The sequence below is a fragment of the Dichomitus squalens genome (assembly GCF_000275845.1).
Source record: "Dichomitus squalens LYAD-421 SS1 unplaced genomic scaffold DICSQscaffold_11, whole genome shotgun sequence".
NCBI lineage: Eukaryota > Fungi > Basidiomycota > Agaricomycetes > Polyporales > Polyporaceae > Dichomitus > Dichomitus squalens.
This window is the reverse complement of record NW_006766893.1, coordinates 1-22,422: the sequence shown is the minus strand read 5'-3', so window position 1 is coordinate 22,422 and position 22,422 is coordinate 1. Positions and strand designations below refer to the sequence as shown.

Here is a 22,422-nt window from a genome sequence, read left to right as displayed (position 1 = left end):
CGCCTTGCATAAGTCCGTGAACGCGCTGATTTTGTTCTCTCCGGCGTCTACGCTAGGCGACCTGCCTAAGTAAGCCACATTACGGTCACGAAGACTTCTACTACGCCATAACGGCACGTCACAATTGAAGAGCTACTGACTCGATATACAAGAAGTTCATTATGTGTATAATGGATAAGAAATGTTTGTATCTCATTTTGTCCTACATATGAACGCGCATAAAGTGGTCTAATGCTCATGTTCTAATCTCCACACAATTCACCTGCTTACTTCATGTCTGGAGCAAAGGCGCAATCGCGAGGGACGCGTACTTAGTGGCAGCGCCTCCTGCATCTCCAGATCTCGCTAGACATTGTGTTGCCATGTCCCATGTCGAGCGTAAGAGAACGAGGCTAATGGTCTGCAAATCGCACTGCAAACATTTTGACCGTTGAGGGTAATCAATTGCGGTCCTTACTTTGTGGAGCATCACCTTCTATTTGTTCAGAGAACATCAGTGACCGTGCCATTCCTCACCAAGCGCATCTCCCTGCAATATGGACTGTCAACAACCATGAACGTGCGAGACGCGTGTATCGCAGACTCGTCTGTGATGCCAGCGAGGGCCGTGGGCTCCAGACCTGTGACCGTCATGTGGCCTGTTTGGGCAGGTCGCTTAGCGTAGACGCCGGAGAGAAAAAATCAGCGCGTTCACGGACTTATGCAAGGCGCTGTACATGTAGTAGGATAGAATGAGCTGCGCGCTTGATGCGCCCCTTGCCATATAAGGCAGTGTCCCCTTGGCCCGGCCAAAATTGCGGGCCGGGGTAATTGTTCCAGCCGCGGGCGCTTTGTGTTGTTGTGCCCTTCGCCACTGGCAATTGTCGTCGCGGGCCACAGCGACGATAGTCCTTTTTAACTCATCCAGCACAGTCTAGTTCGCCTCAAACATCCTTGCACTCTTACTACCACTATCGCCGCCGCCGCCGCTCACAATGGCAGAACGCAACGGCTTCTCGCATGCGTCGACCGGCTCGTCCGAGTGCGAAGCTCCTCATTCACCCAATATACAACCAATCGCGGACGACACAGCACATGCGACCTCTCGAAAGCGCAAGCGCACTGAAGACTTGGTGACTGTCCCCTCTATATCGGTCATTGTGTCCGATCCAGCCACGGATTCACCCACACTCACCCCAATCATCCTTCCCGACATTCGGCACCATCCTGACGAGCCCTACGTGACTCCCCCTTCCCCCGTCCCCACTGAGATTGTTGAAGAGCCAGCAGAGCCAACACCCGAGGAATACTTGGCGGCCACGAAACGATCTGGCGTCAAGGTGCGCGACTTCGCATACGAGCCACGCCCTAAGGGCCGCGACATCCGCGCACCCGAGACCTGGTCGAAGCCACTCGACACTCTCGTTCTGCATGATCGCTACATCCGTCTCGAGCCCTCGAGCGCCCGTTACGGTCCTGGGCTCCCGGGCAAGATGCTCTGGGGCCTCCTTTCCACCGGTCTGGTCACGCGCGAGGAAGCCGAGATTAACTGGCGGCCTGAAGCGGAATGGAAGGCGTACAACGCGTACGTGAATCGTCCACAAGGACCACACCCCATCGCCCTCCCGGCGGATTTCAAGAAGCCCACGGCCGCGTACCGCAAGAGCTTGCTCGAGAGCTCGTTCCACTCGCCGTTTTGGGCGGAGGATGTGCGGTCAGAGCTCGAGATCTACATTCCGCCAGACGTCGAAGGCATGGTCGATGGACCGAAGAACCTTCCTGACTCGAGGCGCGGACTGCGCAGAATAATTCGCGCACCTCCCAACCCTCAGTACGTCGCCGTATACGACCGGCCCGAACAACCTGCACCTACACGCTCGAACCCACTGCCCGCGCTGTCAACCCCTTCTCAGCCCAGACTTGCGACACCCTCCGCCTCGTCTGCCGGTCACAACGCTGCTGTCAATTCTGTGCATGTCGACAAGCGGCGTCGGACCAGTGGTCCGGCGGCGACCCCATCTGGCATCGGTGCATCTGCCACCCCGCCAGCGACGTCACCCGGGGGTACTCCGAGCAACGTGGGTGGGACTTTGTCGCGCAGCGTGAGCTACGGCTCGCTCTCGGGGTCGTCAGCGCGCTCCGAGACGCCGCCCGTGGACGAAGCCCCTCATCGGCCTCTCTCCGGGAATCTGGCTCGGACGAGCACGCTTAGTCGTATCCCCGTGCAGTAATCGTGGCATATCAATCAGGTGGTCCTGATCTTGCTCCAATCGGCTTCTCTCAATTCCAGACTTTGTCACTTTGGGCGCGGACGCGGATGTCATACCCGCACACACGCAATATGTATCTCTAGCCGTGGCAGCTTGCACTGTTGTGGAGTTTGCCTGTCGCATATGTTATAGAGTCTTCTTGCTGTATTGTTCGGTGCATTCGCGTCGCGTACATAGTACGTATACGCCCTCATCCATATTTACTACCGCGGTGCAAAGCGCGCTTCACAGTGTTATTTGGACCAAATCGATGTCGTTGTAGAATAGCATACAGGGCCTCTTTGGCGCATGTTTGTAATTTACCCGCTCTCATGTAAGTTTGCATTGGTCTGTCGTCGGATCGCCTGTGCTATTACACCGACTAGCGCAAAACAACAAGTCGACGCAGCATGCAATACGTAAGATTGGTCTAATATCGAGTTTGTCCGCGCCATGGGCAGCGTTATACCTACGCTAGGTTCACCCTCCGCAGTTTCAAGTTCCAAAGAACATATCGCCTACGCACCGGTCTCTGCCTGCCTGTTATGGCTGTCCTTCAATCTCGTTCGATTCGTCTGCCCCGCACGTACACGCTTTCGGTATGCATCATCAGAATGTCCACGTATTCGCGGACGACGGCCGAGGACGAGTCTGTCACGGGAAAATCCAACCAGAGCTCCTCCAGTACTGCACCTTTTTCTGCGCGGTATCGGAGGCAATTGCACATGGCCACGTACGCCGCTTCTGTACCCTTCCCTTTCACGTCTATGATCTCCAGGTTCGGGCACGCAAGCGGCGATTCGGGCCAGTCGACGGAAGCGGCGTGGAGTCCGACGAAAACGGTTTGCATCGACCCGGAAGAGACGAAACCATAGTCAGTCTCCCCGGAGATACAGAGTTCCTCCAAGAGGGGGAAAGTCCGAAAACCCGTCGTCCAGGCGGCCGTTGTGCCGTACCGATGGTTGGCGCGAACGGCGAGATACTTGAGGGGAGAGCGCCCGCATGCCCCGACCAGATCGTAGAGCACTTTCGTAAGGAACGGCTCGGCCTCTTGCTCGGTGGGCGGATGCATTCGTAAGGTGAAGTTCGGAGGATACTGTGGAGCAGCACAACGGTCCGTAGACCCACTGGATATCTCGTACGCCCTCCAGACAGCCACGTTGAGTTCGGAGGCCATGTCGAGGGCAGGCAGAGTAATGTGGCGATCCGGCGGCAGCATCGCGATGGCGGTATTTTCAGAATCGGGCCCAGAATTGTCGTTATTGCCCATCTCCTCCATGGTATCCTGTATGCGAAGGATGACGGAAGGCGGGAGAAGCAGGTAGGCCAGAAACCGCGAAGTAAGAACAATGCCATTGTGGGTTACATGTAGTCTGTGCAAGCTTGGCAAAGACAGAGGTGGTCTGCAAGGAACAGGTCCTCCGCGGCTCCACTCGCCCGACAGGCCATGAAGGGCTGCATGCAGATAGAGCGTTTCTAGCTGGGTGCATGCACTCAGTGCATCAATGAAGCCGTCAAATGAGAATTCGTAAAGACACGAGGTCAGCGACAGATTCTTCAGTTGGGCATAGAGAGCGACATCTGAAGGCGCAGTTGAATTAGTCAGCTGTAACACTCGCAGTCGTGGAAAGCGACTAGAGGTAAGCCCGAGATTGTCGCCGATGCTGTCCCTGATGTCTCGGTTGCTTCTACCATAGAATGACAAGTCTTCAAGGAGAGGCATGCCATGATCAAGTTGATGGGCGAGGCCTACCATGAATTCATTTGGGTCGACAACCACACCGAGACGGAGGCTCCGAAACCGATGCGCGTGAGGGCATATAAGGCTGAGATGGTTTTTGTTTATGTATTGCTCTCTTGCAAGAACATTGAGAGAAACGGCAGCTGAACGATCAAGGCAAAGTCTGTTCCATGCAACCCCATGTTCGAGGTCGATGTCCCGCCAGAATATCGCAGATGCGACCAGCACATCACGCCACCGGCGACATACTTGCATGAGACAAGACCATTCTATGCGAGGCCAATGTTTTGGATCTGAGAAGGTTCCGACCATCGCATACGCGGAGAAGACGTGGATGAGAAGTTCGTTTGGAAGTCGGTTGATAGGGGAGGTGAGGTTCCAGAGCTTCGCAATATCCAAGCGCTCGCGAGCTATGGCGTTGACATGTTCGTCCTCCTTGGCGTCGAGTTCGGCGAATTCGGCGAGTCGTCGAGATAACTGCCTACGCAGGAGGTCTGGATTAGCTGCTACTAGGATGGAGGCCCATGCCTCGTGAGCATAAAACGCGGGAGACGCGTGTTCTGTCCGTAAGTCTGTCTGCAGGAGTCATCAAACCTCCAGGACTGACTGTTTAGAGTGTTGGAAGGGATGCACCGTGTTTGACATCGTTGCAGTACTTGTCAGTTCTGAGTGTACGAGTCGCTAGCCTGAGTAGTCGCGTCCCGAGATTCCTGGGACAAAGAACGCTCAGAGTACTAACGACGCGCGATCCACGGACCCAAGCGGAGTTTCAATGTGCGTTTATCTGTGTCCCAACACGCCCCAAACATTTATGATACATAGTCCCTGACCGCAAGCTCACCTGAAGACAGAGCCCATACCGTCGTGCAGTCTTCTGTCCTTCTATCTCCGGCGGTTTACATGGATATCGGAAATTAGCCCCAGCGGCTACCTCTTTGCTACGCAGAGTCATAAGAAACCGCCTGCATCCTCTGTTCAGTCGGATTGCTGTTACAGTCTAACTCCTGCGGTGCACTTGGAATGAGCCCCGATCTATACACAGCCAAAGTGGTAGTAACGCTGCCATACTAGTCTACACTTAGGTTTCACGTTCCAGTTTATTCGCAATAACACGGCTTGTCTTGATAGGAGTCACCACTTCTCATGCGCAGGGCGCACTGGAGAACACATGTGCGTCAGGAGTGCTATAGACCGTCATATCGGCAAACAACCTACAGTCAAGCTCCCATGTCCAGGCGGATCTGTCCTGGTTGACAAGATAGAGGTAGCCCTAGGGACATGTCGTTAGCAGAGAAGCAGCTCAACTGGGGGTGCTAGTACTGCCGTACCGTTGCGATGCTGGCCGGATCCAAGCGTCCATCGACATTGTCCCTAAGGGATTCACCGAAACGTTTGAGGTGGAAGTCGGTCAAGATGGCTAGAAGCGTAATCAGCCCATGTTAGTCGGACGACAGGAGCACATGATGGACGGCAGAGGGGATTGTAGACACTACAGAAAGGAATAGTGATCGCTGTTTCCTCACCCCCGTCAATAACCGCCTACATGTCGAAAGAGGCACGATGAGTAACACTCAGCGTGATGGTTCAAGCGGCAATTCTCGAGGAACTACAAATTGCGACGTACATGCGCAACCTGAGATCGCGAAGCGGACCGTTCAATGATCGTTGAAAGCGACCGAGATTGCAGCGCCACCCACATGAATATTCTGCGGCCCAAACTCCTTGTTCAAGCTTTGGCTCAAAGAGCGCATAGCAAACTTGCCTGCAGAGAAGGCGCTGGTCGTGATGTTTCCCCGAAGACTGCCGGTTGCACCCGTAAAAAGCAATGTGCCTCGTTTCCCTTTGTCGTCGAGCTCGTTCTTCAGGAACTCTTGAATGGCTTGGCGGGAGAAGGCAAAGGCGCCGTTGAAGTTCGTGTCGGTGACCGTCCGCAAATCTTTTTCCGTGTTCTCGAGGAAAGGCTTGCGGACACTCACGCCGGCGTTGTAGAGGGCGACTCGGAGCTCTGTCGCGCCTGCAGAGGGCCACTGGTGGGCTTTGATGGCCGCGAATGCGTTGGTCATGTCTTGGTACCCATACGCCTCAACTGGGAATGCGACGACCTGATGCGGATTGAGGAAGCATCAGCCTTCATGACCATCAGGTAAGGTATGTTGGATCGAATATAACGCGGCATATCCGCCCAAGGGTTGTTAAGCCACTCACCTCGGCACCAGTCGCAGACAGCTCATCAGCGACATTCTTCAATTTGTCTGCGCCTCTGGCAATAAGAGCAACACGGTATCCCACTTGTGCAAACAGTCGTCTGATAGTCGCAACGATAGGAGTAAGGTCAGTGTTGCCCGAGTTACGAGTTCAAACCAGCTCTTCGCCGTGCCCGTCCGGACGCGATAGAAGACGTGTACGTACGCAGTGGCGCCACCGGTACCTGCACACAAATGTAGCGCTTAGTTGTATTGAACTGTATTTCCAGTGAACTGCGTTCTGTGCCTACCTAAGCCGTTCCCGACTCCCGCGATAACGATGAGTGGCCGAACAGAGGACATAGTGATGATATCTGATCGGCCACGGTGATGAAAGCTTGGCAGAAGCTTTTTGAACGTGTTCCACCACTTGGAGTAATACGAGATGTTATATATGGTCGGAGATGGCGGCGTGACCAAGCCAATCGGAGGTGTCGAGCGTCTACTCAATCAACCCCGAGGCACTTCGTCATACTGGCGTTTCCACAAATCATCCAGAAAGCTCAGTCATTCCGGTGATCGAGTTTTCACTCACACACTCACACACACACACACACACACACACAGAGAGAGAGAGAGAGAGAGAGAGAGAGAGAGAGCGAGAGAGAGAGAGAGAGAGGAGGCGCCGCGAGAACATGACAATCGCTCGAGCGGCTGGACACCGCCGACGCTAGACCGAAATTCGAGATGAGAACATAGTTGCGAGTAAGAGGTACATTGATGATCTACAAAGCCAGTCCGTGAGGTATCGTGTCGGTCATAAAGCTACAAACTACAAGGCAAAATACAGCTAAGCTGGTAGGACAACAATGTCAATTGTGAGCATGGATACGGAGTAATTCGTCCAGACATTCCTCTCCCTCATCATCGGTACTGCGTGAGCGCCCTCGATCTATGACTATAGCACGCTGGGCAAAGTCCTGTAGTCACTTGGGATCTGGGAGTTGTCCAGCGGTCGCGACCATTTATCTAGAGGAAAACAGGAAGATAATCAACGATGAAGCGGCGCATATAAAGGATACAAACGTACCAGGACATGCCAGGAAATAGTCGTCCATGGCGCTAACGAACCTCTCTTGATACTCATGAGGCGGAACAACTGTGACCTCTTTCGACGAGTTCAAGCCTTGCTTAGCCTTGTATTCCAAGGTCTTGGCAAAAGTGTAGCTGCCTATGACATCATGAGTAATGTGCGAGGATTGACCCGATAAAGTACACATACCAATAGTGTCCACAAGACCGCAGACCATCTGCTTATTCTCCTCGTCAATTCCGAGCAGGAGACTAACAGCAAATGAGTTATGAGAACGATTACCGGAGGGTAGCAGTCCACTCACGAATAATCCATGATGTTACTCTTGGCGAGAAAGCCGCAGTCGGCTTTGATGGCCTCCTGCAGTACGACTTTGGAATGAAGTCGTACAAGCGTCAACGCTCGTTGTTGTCCTATCGTATGGTGTCAGAGAAGGTGAGACTGGACATAGACCTGCCGACCTGCCTTCGATCCACTCGCCATCAAATAATGTTTTCGACTGGGATCCGCTGCTGGCTTTGATCTTACGTCCCTGGATACCCTTGAGGTCGAAAGTCTTTGTGATTTTCCGATCGTAGAAGAGATTCTCCATCACTAGCAGATCGGCTTTCGCCTGAGTACTCCCATTCTCCAGGTTGCGGATCTCAACGGTGTAGAACCCCAGCAACTTGGCAAGGACAGTCGGTTTACTCGCCGTCGCCTCCATGTACTTGAAGTAGGAGGGTCCCAGATCGATCAGAACTTGGCTAGAAAGGGGCAGTTGGTTATGGCAGCTCAAGAAAACGACAAGAAAGGCTTACAGGTCAGCGACATTCCATGCGTTAACGAGGGTCTTGATGATGAAGCGGTTATCCGTCGTCCTCCAAAAATTCGAGCGACTTTTTCCGCCCTCAGCAGCCCAGTTCTCGCTTCTCGCCATGCTCTTCATGAAGACATCTTCCACCCCGCATCGCTTCCGAAGCTGGTCGAACTGCTTGGCATAGTACACTGTACAGCTAAACCGCAGCCGTTTCCCGATCGTCCAGTCATACTTGATGTGAGGCCGTTCATCTATAGCAGGGGCGTCGGCGGATAGTAGTCCATGGTGCGCCTTTCCTGGCGACGGTCTTGGAAGCTCGCCTGGTTGGAGGACGTAGCGCATCGCTGAGGTGAGCGAATTCGTGAAGACTGACGTGAAACCGGACTTTGCTGGTGTCGGGGGAGGCTCTGTACCACTGTGTGCGTCCCCTCCGTCTTTCGACTCTGAGAGATCCTTGGGAGGCAAGGGAGGGGGGTTTGTGACGCTACTTCCGGTACTTTCCTGTACTGTAGAACCATCGCTGTCCGTCATTAGCGAGGATGCCTTGCCGCGACGAATGGTCGCCTCGAAGAATCCGGACGACGAATGTCGACTGTCCGATAGGGATGTTCGCGACGGATTCGCTTTCGAGATTGCTTCGAGATCGTGTAAAATCTTGCCCGCCGATTCCACGGCTGCAGGCATTCCGCTTACTTGACCCCCGGCGGCAAGGGTCGAAATTTCGACCGCGGGCTTGGCGCGAACAGAGCGAGGGGTCTCAGTGCCATTCAGTTTTCCACTTGGTGCACCGGCCGGCGAGAGCAAGGATGGAGACATTCCGGAGTCAGCGGACGCTTTCTGTCGCAGGACGTCTCGTATCGCCGCGAGGGCTGCGGGTTCTCGCGGGTGTTCCTTGCGACTAATCACAGCCGAGTACGTTTCGGGCTCTTGCCAACCCGCGTCGTCATGATCGGGGTCCGGCAGATGAGGCGTGGAACCGGAGACGAACCGCCTGAACGACTCCGGTGTCCTGAATAGAGATGGACGAGGGACCGTCGGAGTTGTCGGAGGAGCAGCGGGCGCGGTGTTGTTTCGTGGCGTGGACATATTCGACAGCTCCCTTTGGTAGTCCGCGGTGCTGCGACCCCAATTGCAGTCAGTCAGAACACTGACCGCATATAACGACAGCGTCTACACACCTGAGCGTGAATGCAATTATACTCCCCCAGTCGTCCTCCCTGACGATGACATTGCCGCCTGGGACAGCATGGCATCCGTTCTTCCACCACTCCGGTTCGGGGACAACAGGTGGTTCAGACAAAGTGCTCGGATGTCCATGCGCCTCTGACGAGTGCTTCTTCTCCCATGCAGCCAGTCGCTTGGTTGCACCTCGAGCGGCAGTAACGAACGACCGACGGATATCATTGAGGTTCTTCTCCGATGTGTGTGCGAGCTCCGTGTACAGTTCCTGCTCCGTCTGCTGAAATTTGTACCGCAATCCCGCCAATAACTGTAACGAATCGACATCGCCGCTCGTTATGGTGCTTGACGTGTTCGACGTCATTACTGAATCAGTAGGCGTCGGAGATGACAGCGCGGATGTTGATACCGAGCCGGGTTGTGAGGCGGGGGACGGGCTATTATACGGAGTAGGGAGGAATGGATATGAGTTGGTCGCACCCCCGACGCCTGAGTACACCTTCGGCGTCAGAGGGCTGCTGGGAGGCGGTTTCGGGTGCGCTTTGGGTGTCGATAGTGCGTCGTCCTCGGATTGAGCGTCATAGTCATCGTCTGTCGAAGGCAATCGGGGAAGAGATTTGTGGAATGCGCTCGGATGATCCGCTATGAACCGCTCCTCCTACCTTGCTGGTCAGCGCGCTAGAGAACCTGGTTAATGGATGGGAGACTCACAAGTTGGTCCATGTGGTCGGACAACCCTTGCCACCACCTCATGATCTCTCGTCGTAGGATCTTGTGCGCTTCTCCCAGTACGCTCGGCTGCGCACCGTTGCGATTCGACGCCGAGTCCGGCGGGACTTTCCTCTCTGCTGCCTTCCGTCGCAAAATCTGCAGTCTCGGGACTTGTACCTCGAAGACATCCCTGATATCATTGAGAGTCATGGTCACGATTCGACCCGTGTACGAGAACCTCCGAATGATGTTGAAGCGTGCCTGAGGGATTGGGGTATCCACGGGGGACCACGGTTTCTCCGGAAACGCTGTATGCCCGCAGAGTGGTGGAGAGAGGGTATGGATTGCGGGCGAGTACACGAGGAGCTCGAAGAATTTCGCGAAGGAGAACATGCTGTCGTACACAGCATAAGCAAGTCGTACTGGAACGGTCTCGGAAATATGGGCTCACAATGTGCCATCATGCATGACTTCCTTCGACGACTCCTTGCCGCAGATCCCACAGCCCACCCACATGCGCACCGAATCGTCGGATGTGGACGCATCGCCGGATGTTGGCGGCGACACCGTAGCCAGCAAGCGTACGCCGCCGTGAATCCAGCGCATGTCGTGCTCGCCCCGCTGGAACTGGCACTCCGGATGGCGGCACGGATCTTCCGCCGTTTCGCACCAGCGTACAATTGCCTCGCCGAGCGACTCATCCCAGTGTCGCCCTCGTTGGTAGTAGCGATAGTTGATCCATTTACGCCGCTGGCCCCAACACGGGAGCCGGGGTGGTGTTTGAAGCTCAACCGAAGCATTGTCGGACTTGCTCGGGGTGGGAGGAGAGGAAAGTAAGGTACTAGTTCCCGGTATGTGTTCTGAGTAGAGGACGGTGATGCCTTGATGTCGTACAAAGCCAGACACGCCAGTCATACCCTGACTCGAGGTCTCCTTGCCTTGCCAGCCAAGAAGGCTTGTCAGGGCAGCCTTCTCATCCCCGAGTAGCTTGCGCCCTGGATCCTTCGACTCTCTTTCGACGATCGAGACTAGAAAGTCAGGAAGATAGAAGACGACTCCAGGCGATGTAGATAAGAGGTCTTTCCACAGATCCAGACGTTCTACGAGAGTTGCAAAAATCGTCGTCTGCGGGTCCTTCGAGTCCTGAGACGTCCTCGACGCAACTGTAGAGAGCAACGACAGCCTCCGCGACAGGAAGCCCCCGTCCGGACCATGCGGTAGGGAGGTGGCCCTCTGGAATTTCGCCCCAAAAGATAAGTCGACAGAGCCACGTCTAGCAATCACGGGTGCGGCGTTCGTCGCGCGGTGCAAGAGATCTTCCGTCTTCTTGGACAGGAACGACCAAAGACCGGGACCAGAGTCGCGTCGTGGCTTCTCCTTGACATTAGGAGAACTCGACGCGCGTTCCACAGTAAGAGGGAATGTAGGAAGATTAGGGATCGTAACCTTGGGGTAGTGTAGTTCGACGTGCGAGTTCGACAGCAAGTCTTGCTCGAGAAGTAGGGAGAGATAAGTAAACACAGCGAGGCGGAGAATGCGACAAACAGCATGATATTGAGGCAGGGCGTTTAGGCCTTTCAGTACAAAGGTGCCCCCGACCACTTGAAGAGGGTCGTCGCTAGACAGGAGAGAAGCTGCGAACATCTTGGTCACGCACTCAAGATATGGAAGCGGCATGTACTCACCACCCCAGTTCTCCAGACCGGTAAGTATTACAGGATCAGCCACGTCCTCTCCATCGACGGCCCTCGGAAGCGCAAATTCACCCGACTTGAAGGAGCAATGTATGGCGGAGCGCACTAGCTTGAACCCCATGTCCTCTGAGGGCTCCGAGGACGGCAGACCCGACACTGTGAGAAGCATGTGTTTAACGGATGGCTTGGGCGTCGGTGGCACTGGGTTTGACGCATGCTCTCTGAGCTGTTCGAGCGAAGCAGCAAGCTCTTTGACGGTCGGGACGTCCTCCGCGACGAGCTCTTCGACAAACGTTTCCTTCAACTTGCTCTTGCCCTTCGCCGTCCGGTTTCTCGCTTGCTCCTGCTCCTCTTTGTCCTTCCTCGCCTGTTCCTCCGCCCGTCTCTTCTCTTCTTCATCGTGCTGTCGTTTCCGGACGTACCTCGCGCGCTTGAACCCCGCAAGCCATCCGCCTCGCTCCATACTCGCTCCAAGGTCGTTCAGCGACGCTTCCAAGCGTTCCGCCCATGTCTCTTTATCGCGAAGGTCATTCTCCTCCTCCAGTAGTCGAGAGATGAAATGATGCAGATGCGCGCGTGCTTCGACTGTCAAGGCCAGGTTCGAGGACGTGCGACGCGCGCGAGACGCCGTGCCTGCCGGCAGATCGGGTAGTGGCTTCTCCATCTCTTTCTCGTCGAGGTTCAGTCGGTCATGGAGAGTACCGAGTGCGTATCGCGCTGCCGCAACCACCACAGCCGGGGCTATGAGGAAGGGGACCAAGAGTGCGACTGCGAGAAGGTGGCGGTAAGCAAGCGTCATGCCGCTGTTGCGCGGCCCGCCGCCGCATTTGGGCATCGCTCTGCCGCCGCGTGCACAATACTTTTTGGAACATGAAGACACGCATACACGACCTGCATGCTACAAATTACACCTCATTGCAATAGCATGACATAATTACATGGCAATGCCGAATCAATGTCAAAATTAGGGCTACAGCTCGACCTCATGCATATGACATTACATCTCGCCACATTCTGTGAAGACAGCAATTTAGGTACTTCACATAAAAGCGACCAAGACAGCGTGCGCACCGACTATCTTCACCGCAAGCTTCGGCCTATTGTTAGGACCGGTGGGGACATTCTCAATCTTGCGGAGGGTCAACATGCCGTCTATAACCCGGCCGAAGACGACGTGCTTCCCGTCGAGGAAGTCACACTTCGCCGTAGTAATGAAGAACTGGCATCCATTCGTGTTCGGCCCAGAATTCGCCTACAAAATTGAGACGTGAATGAGACAATCGAATGATTGGAACGCCTTCCCTGGTATTACGTACCATGGATAGTAATGCGGGACCTGTGTGCTTCTCTTTGAAGTTCTCATCCTGCAGGAACGTTGAGTGGGCCATCAAACCTTTACTACAACAAAACAGTAACGACTGACGGGGAACTTGTCACCGTATATTGAAAACGAGCCAGTGCCATCGCCTTTGATGAAATCGCCGCCTAGAGATGAATAGTTGAGTATCTCCCATTGTCGAGCTGATGATACAGCGGGCGTACCTTGACACATGAAATTTGGTACACTGGGCAGATATAATCAATCTCTGCGTGACAACTGTAGCTTAGAGAGACTTACACTCTAAATGATGGCTCTGTATCAGCAAGCATGGGCAAATCAATCGCAGCAAACGACAAGTGGGACGCACCGATGGAATGTTGCCCCTTTGTAGCCTTGTGGTCTCGAGTTCACCCTATACTCTCCCGTGCACAGTTGCCGGAAGTTCTCAGCGGTTCTGCGGGGTGATTGACGTCAACGCTTTCAGTGCTCGCATAAGGGACGAGTAAAGATATCGGCAGCTAGGTTTAACTTCCAGCATGTTTATCCCCTACTCCTCTGATGTGGAAGACGACTCCCGTCACCAGAGACATATTAGCGGAAGAAGAGCTTGCAAACTACCAAGATTACTGGAATCCGCGAATCCGGAGAACGCCTTCCCTGCTGATTATCCTCTCAGAAACTCTCACTTCCTTTATGACGGCGACCACGTACTGGCAAGTGAACATGGGAGACAAGGAGGAACCAGAAGGAATAACTCAGAGTGCGAGGATGGCGTGTGCACTCACTTGGGTACGATGTCACTGAATAGCTCCATCTTCAGACGACCTGCAGGCGTTTCTCCGATATTGATATCCATAAAGACGATGGGGCGCGTCGGGTTCGTTGATCCTGATGACATGGTGCAAGCAGGCAAGCAGAATAGTGCAGTGAACGAGTGCAAGAAGATCGCCGTCGTCGTGCTCGTCGTCGAGGAACAACCACGAGCATACGAGCCAAACACGCGTAAACAACCATCTCATCATCCTTCATCCGCCCGCCACCCACTTCGTCTCCTCGTCCGACGTCTTCAGCTTTCCCGAGTCTGCTATTGTATCAGTCCTCTCAAGTTCCACCGCAAGATGTCCTACTTTCTTCCTCACCTCCCTTCTGGCTGGCATGTCGATGAAGCTATCAAGTCCGAGGAGGACCGCGTCGTCGTGATCCGCTTCGGACACGACTGGGACAGCCAGTGCATGACGATGGACGAGACCCTCCACGCCGTTGCGGAGAAGGTTCAGAACTTTGCGGTCATCTATCTGGTTGATATTACGGAGGTACCGGATTTCAACAAGGTGTGTGATTACTTTCGGGAGGTTGGAGAGTGGGGGATTCACGATGGGTGGGCAGATGTACGAGTTGTACGACCCTTGCACGGTCATGTTCTTCTACCGGTACGTTCACCTATACTACAATATGAAGAGGATACATACTAACTTTGCGTATACCAGAAACAAGCACATCATGATAGATCTTGGGACTGGTAACAATAATAAGATGTACGTGCCTGCTCTTCGTCTGCCCTCTGTCTAGGTGCTTATCTCCTGCCCGTGCCGCGTTAGTAACTGGGCAATGGATAACAAACAGGAAGTGAGTACTCGCGAAGGTCGGACTGATTCGCATTACTGACGCTAATACCCCAGCTAATTGACATCATCGAAACTGTCTACCGTGGTGCCTCTAAGGGCCGTGGTCTTGTCGTTTCGCCTAAAGGTATGTTTGACATCTTCCTCGACGTTCGTGCGTTCGTGCTGAACCTAACTCCTTGACAGACTATTCTACTCGCTACCGGTACTAAGCAAACTCACTCACACGCGTGCGCTTTTCGTTCTGTACTTGTAGACTTTCAATCACCCTCTGTACACCATTGTGCAATGCATGCCGAGCATCCTCTGTCGAAATGATGCATATAGATTCCTGTTATAATCTGCCGGCGCGCTGAGAGAGGGTACCGTGTCTCGTAGAACATATTTATTTGCAGGTGGCCGCTTACAGGAAGCCTTAGTGAATGGTAAAGGACCATACCATCGCCCATAAGACCGTGTCTGCACTTCGCTCACAACTAAACAGATTTCCGAGATGGGAGACAGGCGAACGAGCAACGTCTTGCGGGCGCGACCATGTAATCTAATTCACTGTGTTTATGAACCTTGTAGCGACGGACAGGTCAACAACAACCGGACGAGGCGCAATAGCAAGGGCCCAGGTCACCACCACCAGCCAAGACGTTGAAGACGAAGGCAGACTTCAAGTCCAAAGTTCAATTCCATTAGGTGTCCGTCCCTCCTTAAGCTTTAGCGGACTCACTCGCCCTGCTGGTGGAGTTGATCTGTAGGCTAGAATCGAGGAACGACCATCGAGGAGATGGGTACCTACTGGAGATTTCCGCTCGAGTGCATAGTCTGATGTCTCCGCTATATGTTCCCGCCGTCCGCAGTGGAGCAAGGAGAGTCTCATGCAGAATCTTCGAAGTCGTAGCGGTGGGATAGGACATCGAGATATGGTGACCACCGTCCATGCGCTGCAGGACTGCGGTCTTACTCTGCTTGTTCGCAGGTCGCCGTGATGTGCCCGTCATTATCCCTCCTTGCCCAGTTTCGTTGCTTGAGGTCCGATTTTGTGTATCATGTCGCACGACGTCATGATCGATTGGGGACCATCGACGGGAGGTCATGGGATGGACGGGAGCGGAACGTGCCATCGGCGGTATGACGAAGCTTCCCAAAAGGAAGACCTTATATTCGGAGCTGTAAGCTACAGCAATTTCGACTGAACAACGCTGATATCTGCATTATCAAAGTAGAGGGAACGTGGATGATAAAGGCTACGACGCTAATCCACACGACTGTTAAACCGTTTTGAACATCACCGCGTAGTACCTCAACTTCCGAAGCGCACTCCCAGAGCACCGCTGAGATTATCGATCGTCGGCTGGACAGCGATTCAGACAAAAATGCATGACAGCGGGAAGACGGCGCTGAATGTACACACTTCAATAGGAATCTCCAGAAGATAGCCATCTCCGCGATGATCATACCTTGTAACGCCCTCATCCCAACCTTCCAGCAGATTCCACCGGCACACAAAGAGGGTTTGGAGAAAGCCTTGCGGATGGACAAGCACATAGTGAACGTGGACTCTGCCTCCAAAGTCTACCTTCGCCCTTTTGTTCGACGGCGGTGATTTGGACCCTTGCTGCTGCGCCTTGTCGAGCAGCCGCTTACTCGTACGTCGTGGTAAGTTCGATAGAGGCGTTGAGTGAGGTGGCAGCACCACCGCACCCGCAACAGGTTGTTCCTCCACCTGGGCTGCCCCGGGAACCTCTTTGACTTGCGAGCGGAGTGCGCCTACAATCTAACGGATCAAGGCGTAGCCTTTCGATGATCCTGCATGATGCCTCGACGTTTTCAAGTTGAAGAATCCAGAGATGCGCATCGGTCGAGTCGGCATTTCGCGAGACGACGAACGCATCGACGAGAGGACAAAAGGAGGTAGGCGTGTAGTAAGTGTCGTAGCTGAAGGCGTTTGGAAAACAGGAGATGTTGAACGGCGTGGTCTGTTCGACCTTGGGCCAAGGCGGAAGAACGCTCGAGGGCTCTGAGCGTGAAGAACGCTCAGCCGGCGCCGTGAAGTCGGACCAATCGACGACGAAGGCCGCAGTCTTGGTGTCAGTATATAGGCCATCCTCCTCAGATCATGATCGTCGATGCAGCCTCTCGAGGCGATGATGCGGTGGGGCAAGCGCCTCGAAAAACCACGCTATGAACGAACTCCCTTGAGGCCCGGTAACAAACTGCAACATCGCGTCGCGCACTTGTTGCGCCCCCTCCTTCTCTAAACGGCCACGATTTGCTTCGCCATCCAGGGGGACTTGAAGTCAATCATCGATTCCAATGGGTGGCCCAGCGGCACACGGGGATAAACGACGATGGCTCGGTGAGAAGGATGGTTCATGGTCAAGTATATGGCGCCTCTGACCGCGGTGAGCATTTTCGTCAGTCGTTCACATCCCGACCGATTGCTGCCAAATGCATCCTGTGGACGTAGTGGAAGTCCTTGGTGATTGCTGAGTATACGTCCCGTGGAACATGACCGAAATGCGCGATCGCATGGTCTAGAATGGTATTGAAGGCTTCGTCGAGAGATTCAGGGGGATCTTCTCCATAAACCGATCGGAGGTGTGCGAGGACATCTGTATTCTGGTGCACGAGTGCGGGAGGGGTGGTCCATGACGCCAACTGGTGCTACAATTCATTCCTGATGCCGGCGAGCCCACGTTGCAAGGGCAGCCTGGCCTAACGAGGAGTGAAGACGCGCAATTACACGCTACGTCGGAAATGCACGCACCCTTGCCTAAGCTCCTCGGTCGACCACAGCGGGAACGCAGTGATGAGTGGGCACCGTCTGTTCTGCCATTCAAAATAGCTCGTAGGATCCGGGTATGAGGCTGAAATTGGGAAACACGCAGCGTGTATGCAAAAATTAGGACGACGTCGCCTTTAGCGACTTCGATAAGTGACCATATGGAGCCGTATCGTGGGCCCCGGGGAAGCACTGCCTGGGACCCGGTGCGCTGTAGACTCCATCGAAATAAAAAAGCAAGCACAGGGAACCAGGGAAGTGAACTAACACAACCTGTCCCCGTTGCAACAGGCGGACAAGGAGGAATACGAGGAAAACAGACCTTCCTGCGGAGCTTCTTCAGTTGTGCGCGGTCAACGAGAACTGAAGAACTGCTTATCAGTGCCGGGCTGACCGATGAATCTCACTCCGTCCTTGCCGCCAGGCGACACAGCCCGACGCCAAAGCACGTTCTCGGCCTCTAGATAGCAATCACGGACGAGCACGTTGTCGAGGAAGAGCGGACTTGAAGAAAATCTGCGATATCACTCAAGTCGGGTGTCTCGGTGACGGAGGGGGTGGTGGGGTTCCGCCACTTGGCAGCGAAGGCTTGCCAGGTAGCACTGGCCGGGGTCCAGGAGCAGCGTTCTCGCTCATCCCAAGACCAATTGTTTGGATCTAAGGATGCTTAGCGACGTTGGAAACACGAAGAGCGGAGTCTTACATACCAACGTTGAAAGCGGCGAGTTCTACTGTACGCATCGTGTACGCCTCGTCTACGGAGGATGGTGGCACAACAGCGCTAGCCTGACGGGCGGCCAACGTGGCTGACGAGGGCATGGAAAAGGACCAACTTACACAGAACTCCTGATCTACTTACTTGGCCCCGTCGGCAACATATATACCAGCGTCGTAGCAAGGGCTGGTGCGGAGAGGGGAATCTCACTGTCACGCTCTCCGTGAAATGCTGAGCTCCACAGCCAGAGGTGTGCGGGTCAAGACTCGACCCCTTGACCCTCTCGGCTTGACCCCGGGGTCTGACTTGGGGTCTGACCCGGGTCTGACCTTTTCGAGGGGTCAACACGTGATACACTGTCGGCCCTCGCGTAGAACAGTCCGACCGTGTACCGAGCTCCTCCCCCGACGCTAGCTCCCCGCGATAGCATCGCGGCCTGATGCAGACCTTGATTGTGTCGTCACTACACCGCCGGGCGAGAGCGATAAGTGTCAGATATCGTCGGGAGAGGCCGATCACATATCGTCGGCCATATCCATCAGCAAAACTGCATCACGATTGGGTTGCAGTAGGTTCGAAAACCCTTGAGAATACGTCAGTCAATTTACCCACTTGATTGCTTCAAGCATGCTAAGTTCTTTATGATTCCCTTCATATAAAATAGTGACACAGTATTGCACTCGAAGCCAATGGGGCCAATTGAAGCCAATCGAGACAACCGCTTGGGCCGAAGAGTTTCAAGTCTCGAGCTTCCCTTTAGACACGCTTGATTTGCTCAGATTTTGCGGATTGTATACATGAGGGACTTCGCTTTTCCCACAAATAGAACGACTGCGTGATTTGAGGCTTATCACAACTATATTATTGTGCGATATGTTACATAGTACTACATGTGCCAAAAAAGACGTGTGATACCCTAACCCTAGCGTGTGTACATAAAGCGGAAATCGAAGGGATCCGGAAGGGAATTACCGCGACGTTTTCAGGTTACCGACTCACCAATAGATGATGGCCAGATGTTCAGCGTTACAGAGACTTACCGGGGCAAACAAATAACCAACAGAACGTACCATAGTAAATCCGTTAGCGCCGCGAAGACGTACCTTTAGATCGGGTGCATATATGCAGGTGCAAAAGTGATTGCGCACAAATAATGCCTACCTTGACTGCGGAGCGCTGATGAGCTTTCATATGACTTACCTTAGCAGGTGTCCGTGACAACAGGGTTGATTGATGGAGGGGAGAGGATGAGAGTCGGGAGGAGGAAGATACGTCTACCAGGTTCTCAGGCCGCAGCTATATGTATTCTTGTCAGTGCTGCATCATAGGCTGTGAATGACGTCGCGTCGGGGGGCTAAATCGGGACTACATGTCGGTCTGCCATAGGCAAGGTGTCAAAAACGGAAACGGGCGCTTGGGCTTATCTGGGCTATCAAGTATTCCATAGAGAGATTATTGGCCCAATGGATTGCGCAAATTGCTTCGAATTGGCTCTGATTGGAGGCGAGTACAATCTGCGCCAATTTTCGACGCCATGGCCAATCGGGCCAACCTTAGCCAACCATTTTGCACTTTTGCTGATGTCGAATCTCTATCCACGGGGTACCTCTCATCAATATAACATTAGACCTTCTTGATCCCATACTGCTGATCCCATATGCCATTCAGGTCGCCCCTGTCTATAGTCCATGTTCTCCCCTTTATCGACTCTACATAGTTCCGATGGCGCCCGTTTGATTAGCTGCCGGGTTTTACGTTAGCTTCCGCCCACAATCCCTCACGTTCGAATATTCACCATCGAATCATATAGGTGTAGAATTCAAATATGAATATATTGAGCGTGTTACAGACTACATAATATGTATGTACGGGAAGCATGTTACACGGAACGACATGGGATACTGGCCCAACACGATACCTGGTCCCCTCGGACGCCCTCCTGTTCTGTCTCCTTCCCGCTGTCCTGCTCGCGTGAGCATGGCGAGTCTGGCAGCCGATGTTGCTGGTCAGCAGATGTACAAATCGAGGGATTCCAAAAGCATGTACGCGATTTGCTCGACTCACCTGCTCGACGACACCAACCCCGGACTCCTGCGTGTCACAAAGCCTGCCCGCTTGGCTGCTGGCCCCATATACTGAGACAATGCTAACTGCACAACACATTAGTCCTGTGTGGATCAAGATGATTCAAAGGGCAGAACATACCAAAGGAAAGGCGATGTGAATCACCGAATCTTCCTCCTCAATTGACTACTATACAGAATGATGAGCAACTGCCTTAAAGGGCGTACCACACGCAAGGGATAGAGAATGATGGCAGAGACGAACCGTACTGGACCAAGGGATGGAGATGCAGGTAGACCACAGGTGCAGTGAAGGTCGAGGATGGTGAGGACAAAGATGATTCTTGCTGTAAGTCCGACGTTGTCGAAAACTTTATACCTCGCAACAAGCCCAAACCTTCACGTGTCCGCCGGAAAGCGGAAAGATTGGCCGAGAGGCGATGGCGTGCTCAGACATATACTTGATGCAGTTCACGATATCATCACAGTATGAGCCCGGTATGAGAACACTGTCAGAGAGGAAGTATCATAGAGACAACGGGATGAGACTTCATCGATGTCAGCCACCATGTGGCACCAATATAGGCGGCTGATACCCATCCCGTATGGCGCGCATCTCGGTCTTATGATATTGGACATACGTGATCTATAAGGTTGCCTCCTAAGACCACTTTGATATCTGGAGTCGCCCGGCGGTGTAGCTAGATAGCCCAATGTACATGGTAGCTACAGTAATAGATGATTCTCCCTCTCGTTCTGCCATCCCTCCACCCTCACACTGGTGGAACCACTACCACAAAGGGACCACGAAATATAAGGACAACAACACTTACTGGGAGGCATTCTGCCGTGCCTGTGTTCGCATCAAGACACGCGAGATCGAGGATGCGGAAATCCGGGCCTCGATTGCAAGTGGCGGGATGGTAGAGGCTCGCAATCAAAGTCTTATAGAGGAGCACGGTCGGCTCCTTCTGGACAGCGCAACAGTGACTCACCCATTCCTATAGTTCTTGCCTTATACACTGCATTGACAACGTGATTTCCTTACTACGTATCTGATCTGTATATATTCACTTCTTCGTTCTGCTCCTATAGACATGGACGTCAGACGATAGATCTACACTACACCTTGCACCTCTCTCCGACGTCTCACTAGTCTCCTGAACACATCGCTCGAAATCGGCATCCATCTCCACTATGGCAAGTCTCTCGCAGCGTTCCTGAAAGCCATCGGTTTCATCCTCCTGCGTATGGACCAAGAGTACGTCTCGTACTGCATTAAGGAGGTCGCCGTCGTCTTCGTCTGTGGGCTCCAAATGTTTGGTGGGGGTGTCATCTTGGTGGCCATGCAGCGACGTGCCGCAGCCGAGGTTGTCTCGTCCCAGTACATCATAGAGGACATCTTACCCGACTTCTTGAAAGTATTCTGGGTTGGCTGCAAAGCCCTGCTTCTGAGGAATCACTGTCACATCAGCAAAACGTCAGGGTCTTAGATCTGAACTTAGGGTCAAGACCACGGTCTTGGTCCCAAGTCCGTGGTCTTGGCCCCAAGTCCGTGGTCTTGGCCCCAAGTCCACGGTCTTGGCTCCAAGTCCATAATCTTAGAGCCAAGTATAAGATCATAAGCTCAAGTCCGTGGTCTTAGCATTCAACAATTTAGAGGACTTGAGTTCAATGATATATTAGAAGGCAATTTCATGTGCATGATGGTCAGCATACTTATTTACATAGAAGGCAGTAAATGCATCTAAACTATCAGTATGTTTGAGCCTAGTGGGAATAGAATCTTTACCAGCAACACCAATAAGGTGTGCAGCCTGTAGAATGCAGTCAAGATGGATAACAGACACAGTCTGATGTCCAAACTCATCCACCTGAGGTTCCACTGTCCACATCCCTGTCTCTTCACATGGATGATCAGAAGTAGGCAGAAACCAGGAGACAAGAGCACAAGAATACTCCACACCATCTATGTCCTTGAAAGAAAACAGAAGAAGAACACGAGCTGCAAGCAACCCAAGAAAGCCAGGCTGAGTGTCATCATCCAAAATAAAGACACAGTCCCGGCGGGCAGGACCTCCACGCCATGAAGGCACAGATCTAATGCGCTCCTTGCGCATGCCTCTAACACCACATACATCGCTGGGTGCATAGAAGTAGGCAACAGCTGAAGGAAACACAGAGATCTGGCGAGGAGCAGGTGGACAGAGTGCAAGGTCAATGTTCTCTCCAAGTTCAACAGGGCCATCATGCTGTTGAACATAGAGGAAACGACGAACTAGCTCTAGAAGAGAAGG

General features: G+C 53.4%; 8 protein-coding genes across 8 annotated transcripts; 2 read left to right on the top strand and 6 right to left on the bottom strand.

Annotated features, from left to right (window-relative positions):
* Positions 1-974: 974 nt before the first annotated feature.
* DICSQDRAFT_180281 (uncharacterized protein) lies at positions 975-2,552 on the top strand (the record flags this gene model as incomplete). The annotated part of the gene is made up of 1 exon (XM_007365083.1): positions 975-2,552. The coding sequence occupies one exon, from the start codon at positions 975-977 to the stop codon at positions 2,208-2,210; it is 1,236 nt and encodes a 411-aa protein (XP_007365145.1). The 3' UTR covers positions 2,211-2,552.
* Positions 2,553-2,746: 194 nt separating this feature from the next.
* Positions 2,747-3,507, bottom strand: DICSQDRAFT_169469 (uncharacterized protein; the record flags this gene model as incomplete). Its single annotated transcript, XM_007365082.1, has 2 exons — positions 2,747-2,768; positions 2,819-3,507. 2 exons carry the CDS (start codon positions 3,505-3,507, stop codon positions 2,747-2,749), a joined length of 711 nt encoding a protein of 236 aa, XP_007365144.1.
* A 1,479-nt stretch (positions 3,508-4,986) lies between these two features.
* Positions 4,987-6,633, bottom strand: DICSQDRAFT_154794 (NAD(P)-binding protein). The gene is made up of 9 exons (XM_007365081.1): positions 6,464-6,633; positions 6,379-6,397; positions 6,175-6,274; positions 5,667-6,071; positions 5,594-5,602; positions 5,493-5,508; positions 5,298-5,386; positions 5,185-5,239; positions 4,987-5,126 (listed from the first exon to the last, which is right to left on the bottom strand). The coding sequence occupies exons 1-9, from the start codon at positions 6,513-6,515 to the stop codon at positions 5,101-5,103; spliced, it is 771 nt and encodes a 256-aa protein (XP_007365143.1). The 5' UTR covers positions 6,516-6,633; the 3' UTR covers positions 4,987-5,100.
* Positions 6,634-6,913: 280 nt separating this feature from the next.
* On the bottom strand, positions 6,914-12,292 carry DICSQDRAFT_104978 (uncharacterized protein; the record flags this gene model as incomplete). The annotated part of the gene is made up of 10 exons (XM_007365080.1): positions 6,914-7,181; positions 7,243-7,383; positions 7,435-7,496; positions 7,550-7,658; positions 7,711-7,991; positions 8,046-9,161; positions 9,223-9,881; positions 9,935-10,328; positions 10,386-11,568; positions 11,620-12,292. 10 exons carry the CDS (start codon positions 12,290-12,292, stop codon positions 7,111-7,113), a joined length of 4,689 nt encoding a protein of 1,562 aa, XP_007365142.1. The 3' UTR covers positions 6,914-7,110.
* A 259-nt stretch (positions 12,293-12,551) lies between these two features.
* DICSQDRAFT_136014 (uncharacterized protein) lies at positions 12,552-13,918 on the bottom strand. The gene is made up of 7 exons (XM_007365079.1): positions 13,735-13,918; positions 13,311-13,403; positions 13,171-13,193; positions 13,052-13,113; positions 12,945-12,992; positions 12,700-12,880; positions 12,552-12,642 (listed from the first exon to the last, which is right to left on the bottom strand). The coding sequence occupies exons 1-7, from the start codon at positions 13,845-13,847 to the stop codon at positions 12,626-12,628; spliced, it is 537 nt and encodes a 178-aa protein (XP_007365141.1). The 5' UTR covers positions 13,848-13,918; the 3' UTR covers positions 12,552-12,625.
* A 70-nt stretch (positions 13,919-13,988) lies between these two features.
* Positions 13,989-14,903, top strand: DICSQDRAFT_85370 (4A/4B type thioredoxin-like protein). Its single transcript, XM_007365078.1, has 6 exons — positions 13,989-14,280; positions 14,336-14,379; positions 14,437-14,484; positions 14,548-14,575; positions 14,629-14,698; positions 14,758-14,903. The coding sequence occupies exons 1-6, from the start codon at positions 14,068-14,070 to the stop codon at positions 14,781-14,783; spliced, it is 429 nt and encodes a 142-aa protein (XP_007365140.1). The 5' UTR covers positions 13,989-14,067; the 3' UTR covers positions 14,784-14,903.
* A 2,904-nt stretch (positions 14,904-17,807) lies between these two features.
* On the bottom strand, positions 17,808-18,166 carry DICSQDRAFT_169465 (uncharacterized protein; the record flags this gene model as incomplete). The annotated part of the gene is made up of 2 exons (XM_007365077.1): positions 17,808-18,004; positions 18,055-18,166. 2 exons carry the CDS (start codon positions 18,164-18,166, stop codon positions 17,808-17,810), a joined length of 309 nt encoding a protein of 102 aa, XP_007365139.1.
* Positions 18,167-21,807: 3,641 nt separating this feature from the next.
* DICSQDRAFT_59346 (uncharacterized protein) lies at positions 21,808-22,245 on the bottom strand (the record flags this gene model as incomplete). The annotated part of the gene is made up of 1 exon (XM_007365076.1): positions 21,808-22,245. One exon carries the CDS (start codon positions 22,243-22,245, stop codon positions 21,808-21,810), a length of 438 nt encoding a protein of 145 aa, XP_007365138.1.
* Between the last annotated feature and the right edge of the window lie 177 nt (positions 22,246-22,422).

Excerpts from the sequence above, each read along its gene's own strand:
- DICSQDRAFT_154794 (XM_007365081.1), bottom strand. The coding sequence starts at position 6,515 with ATGTCCTCTGTTCGGCCACTCATCGTTATCGCGGGAGTCGGGAACGGC. Across the intron at positions 5,240-5,297 it reads ATCCGGCCAGCATCGCAACG|GGCTACCTCTATCTTGTCAA; the intron begins GTACGGCAGTAC and ends ACATGTCCCTAG. Across the intron at positions 5,127-5,184 it reads CTGGACATGGGAGCTTGACT|TGCGCCCTGCGCATGAGAAG; the intron begins GTAGGTTGTTTG and ends TGTGTTCTCCAG.
- DICSQDRAFT_136014 (XM_007365079.1), bottom strand. The coding sequence starts at position 13,847 with ATGTCATCAGGATCAACGAACCCGACGCGCCCCATCGTCTTTATGGAT. Across the intron at positions 13,404-13,734 it reads TTCAGTGACATCGTACCCAA|AACCGCTGAGAACTTCCGGC; the intron begins GTGAGTGCACAC and ends ATCACCCCGCAG. Across the intron at positions 12,881-12,944 it reads GTCCCGCATTACTATCCATG|GCGAATTCTGGGCCGAACAC; the intron begins GTACGTAATACC and ends TCAATTTTGTAG.
- DICSQDRAFT_85370 (XM_007365078.1), top strand. The coding sequence starts at position 14,068 with ATGTCCTACTTTCTTCCTCACCTCCCTTCTGGCTGGCATGTCGATGAA. Across the intron at positions 14,281-14,335 it reads AGGTACCGGATTTCAACAAG|ATGTACGAGTTGTACGACCC; the intron begins GTGTGTGATTAC and ends ATGGGTGGGCAG. Across the intron at positions 14,699-14,757 it reads TCTTGTCGTTTCGCCTAAAG|ACTATTCTACTCGCTACCGG; the intron begins GTATGTTTGACA and ends ACTCCTTGACAG.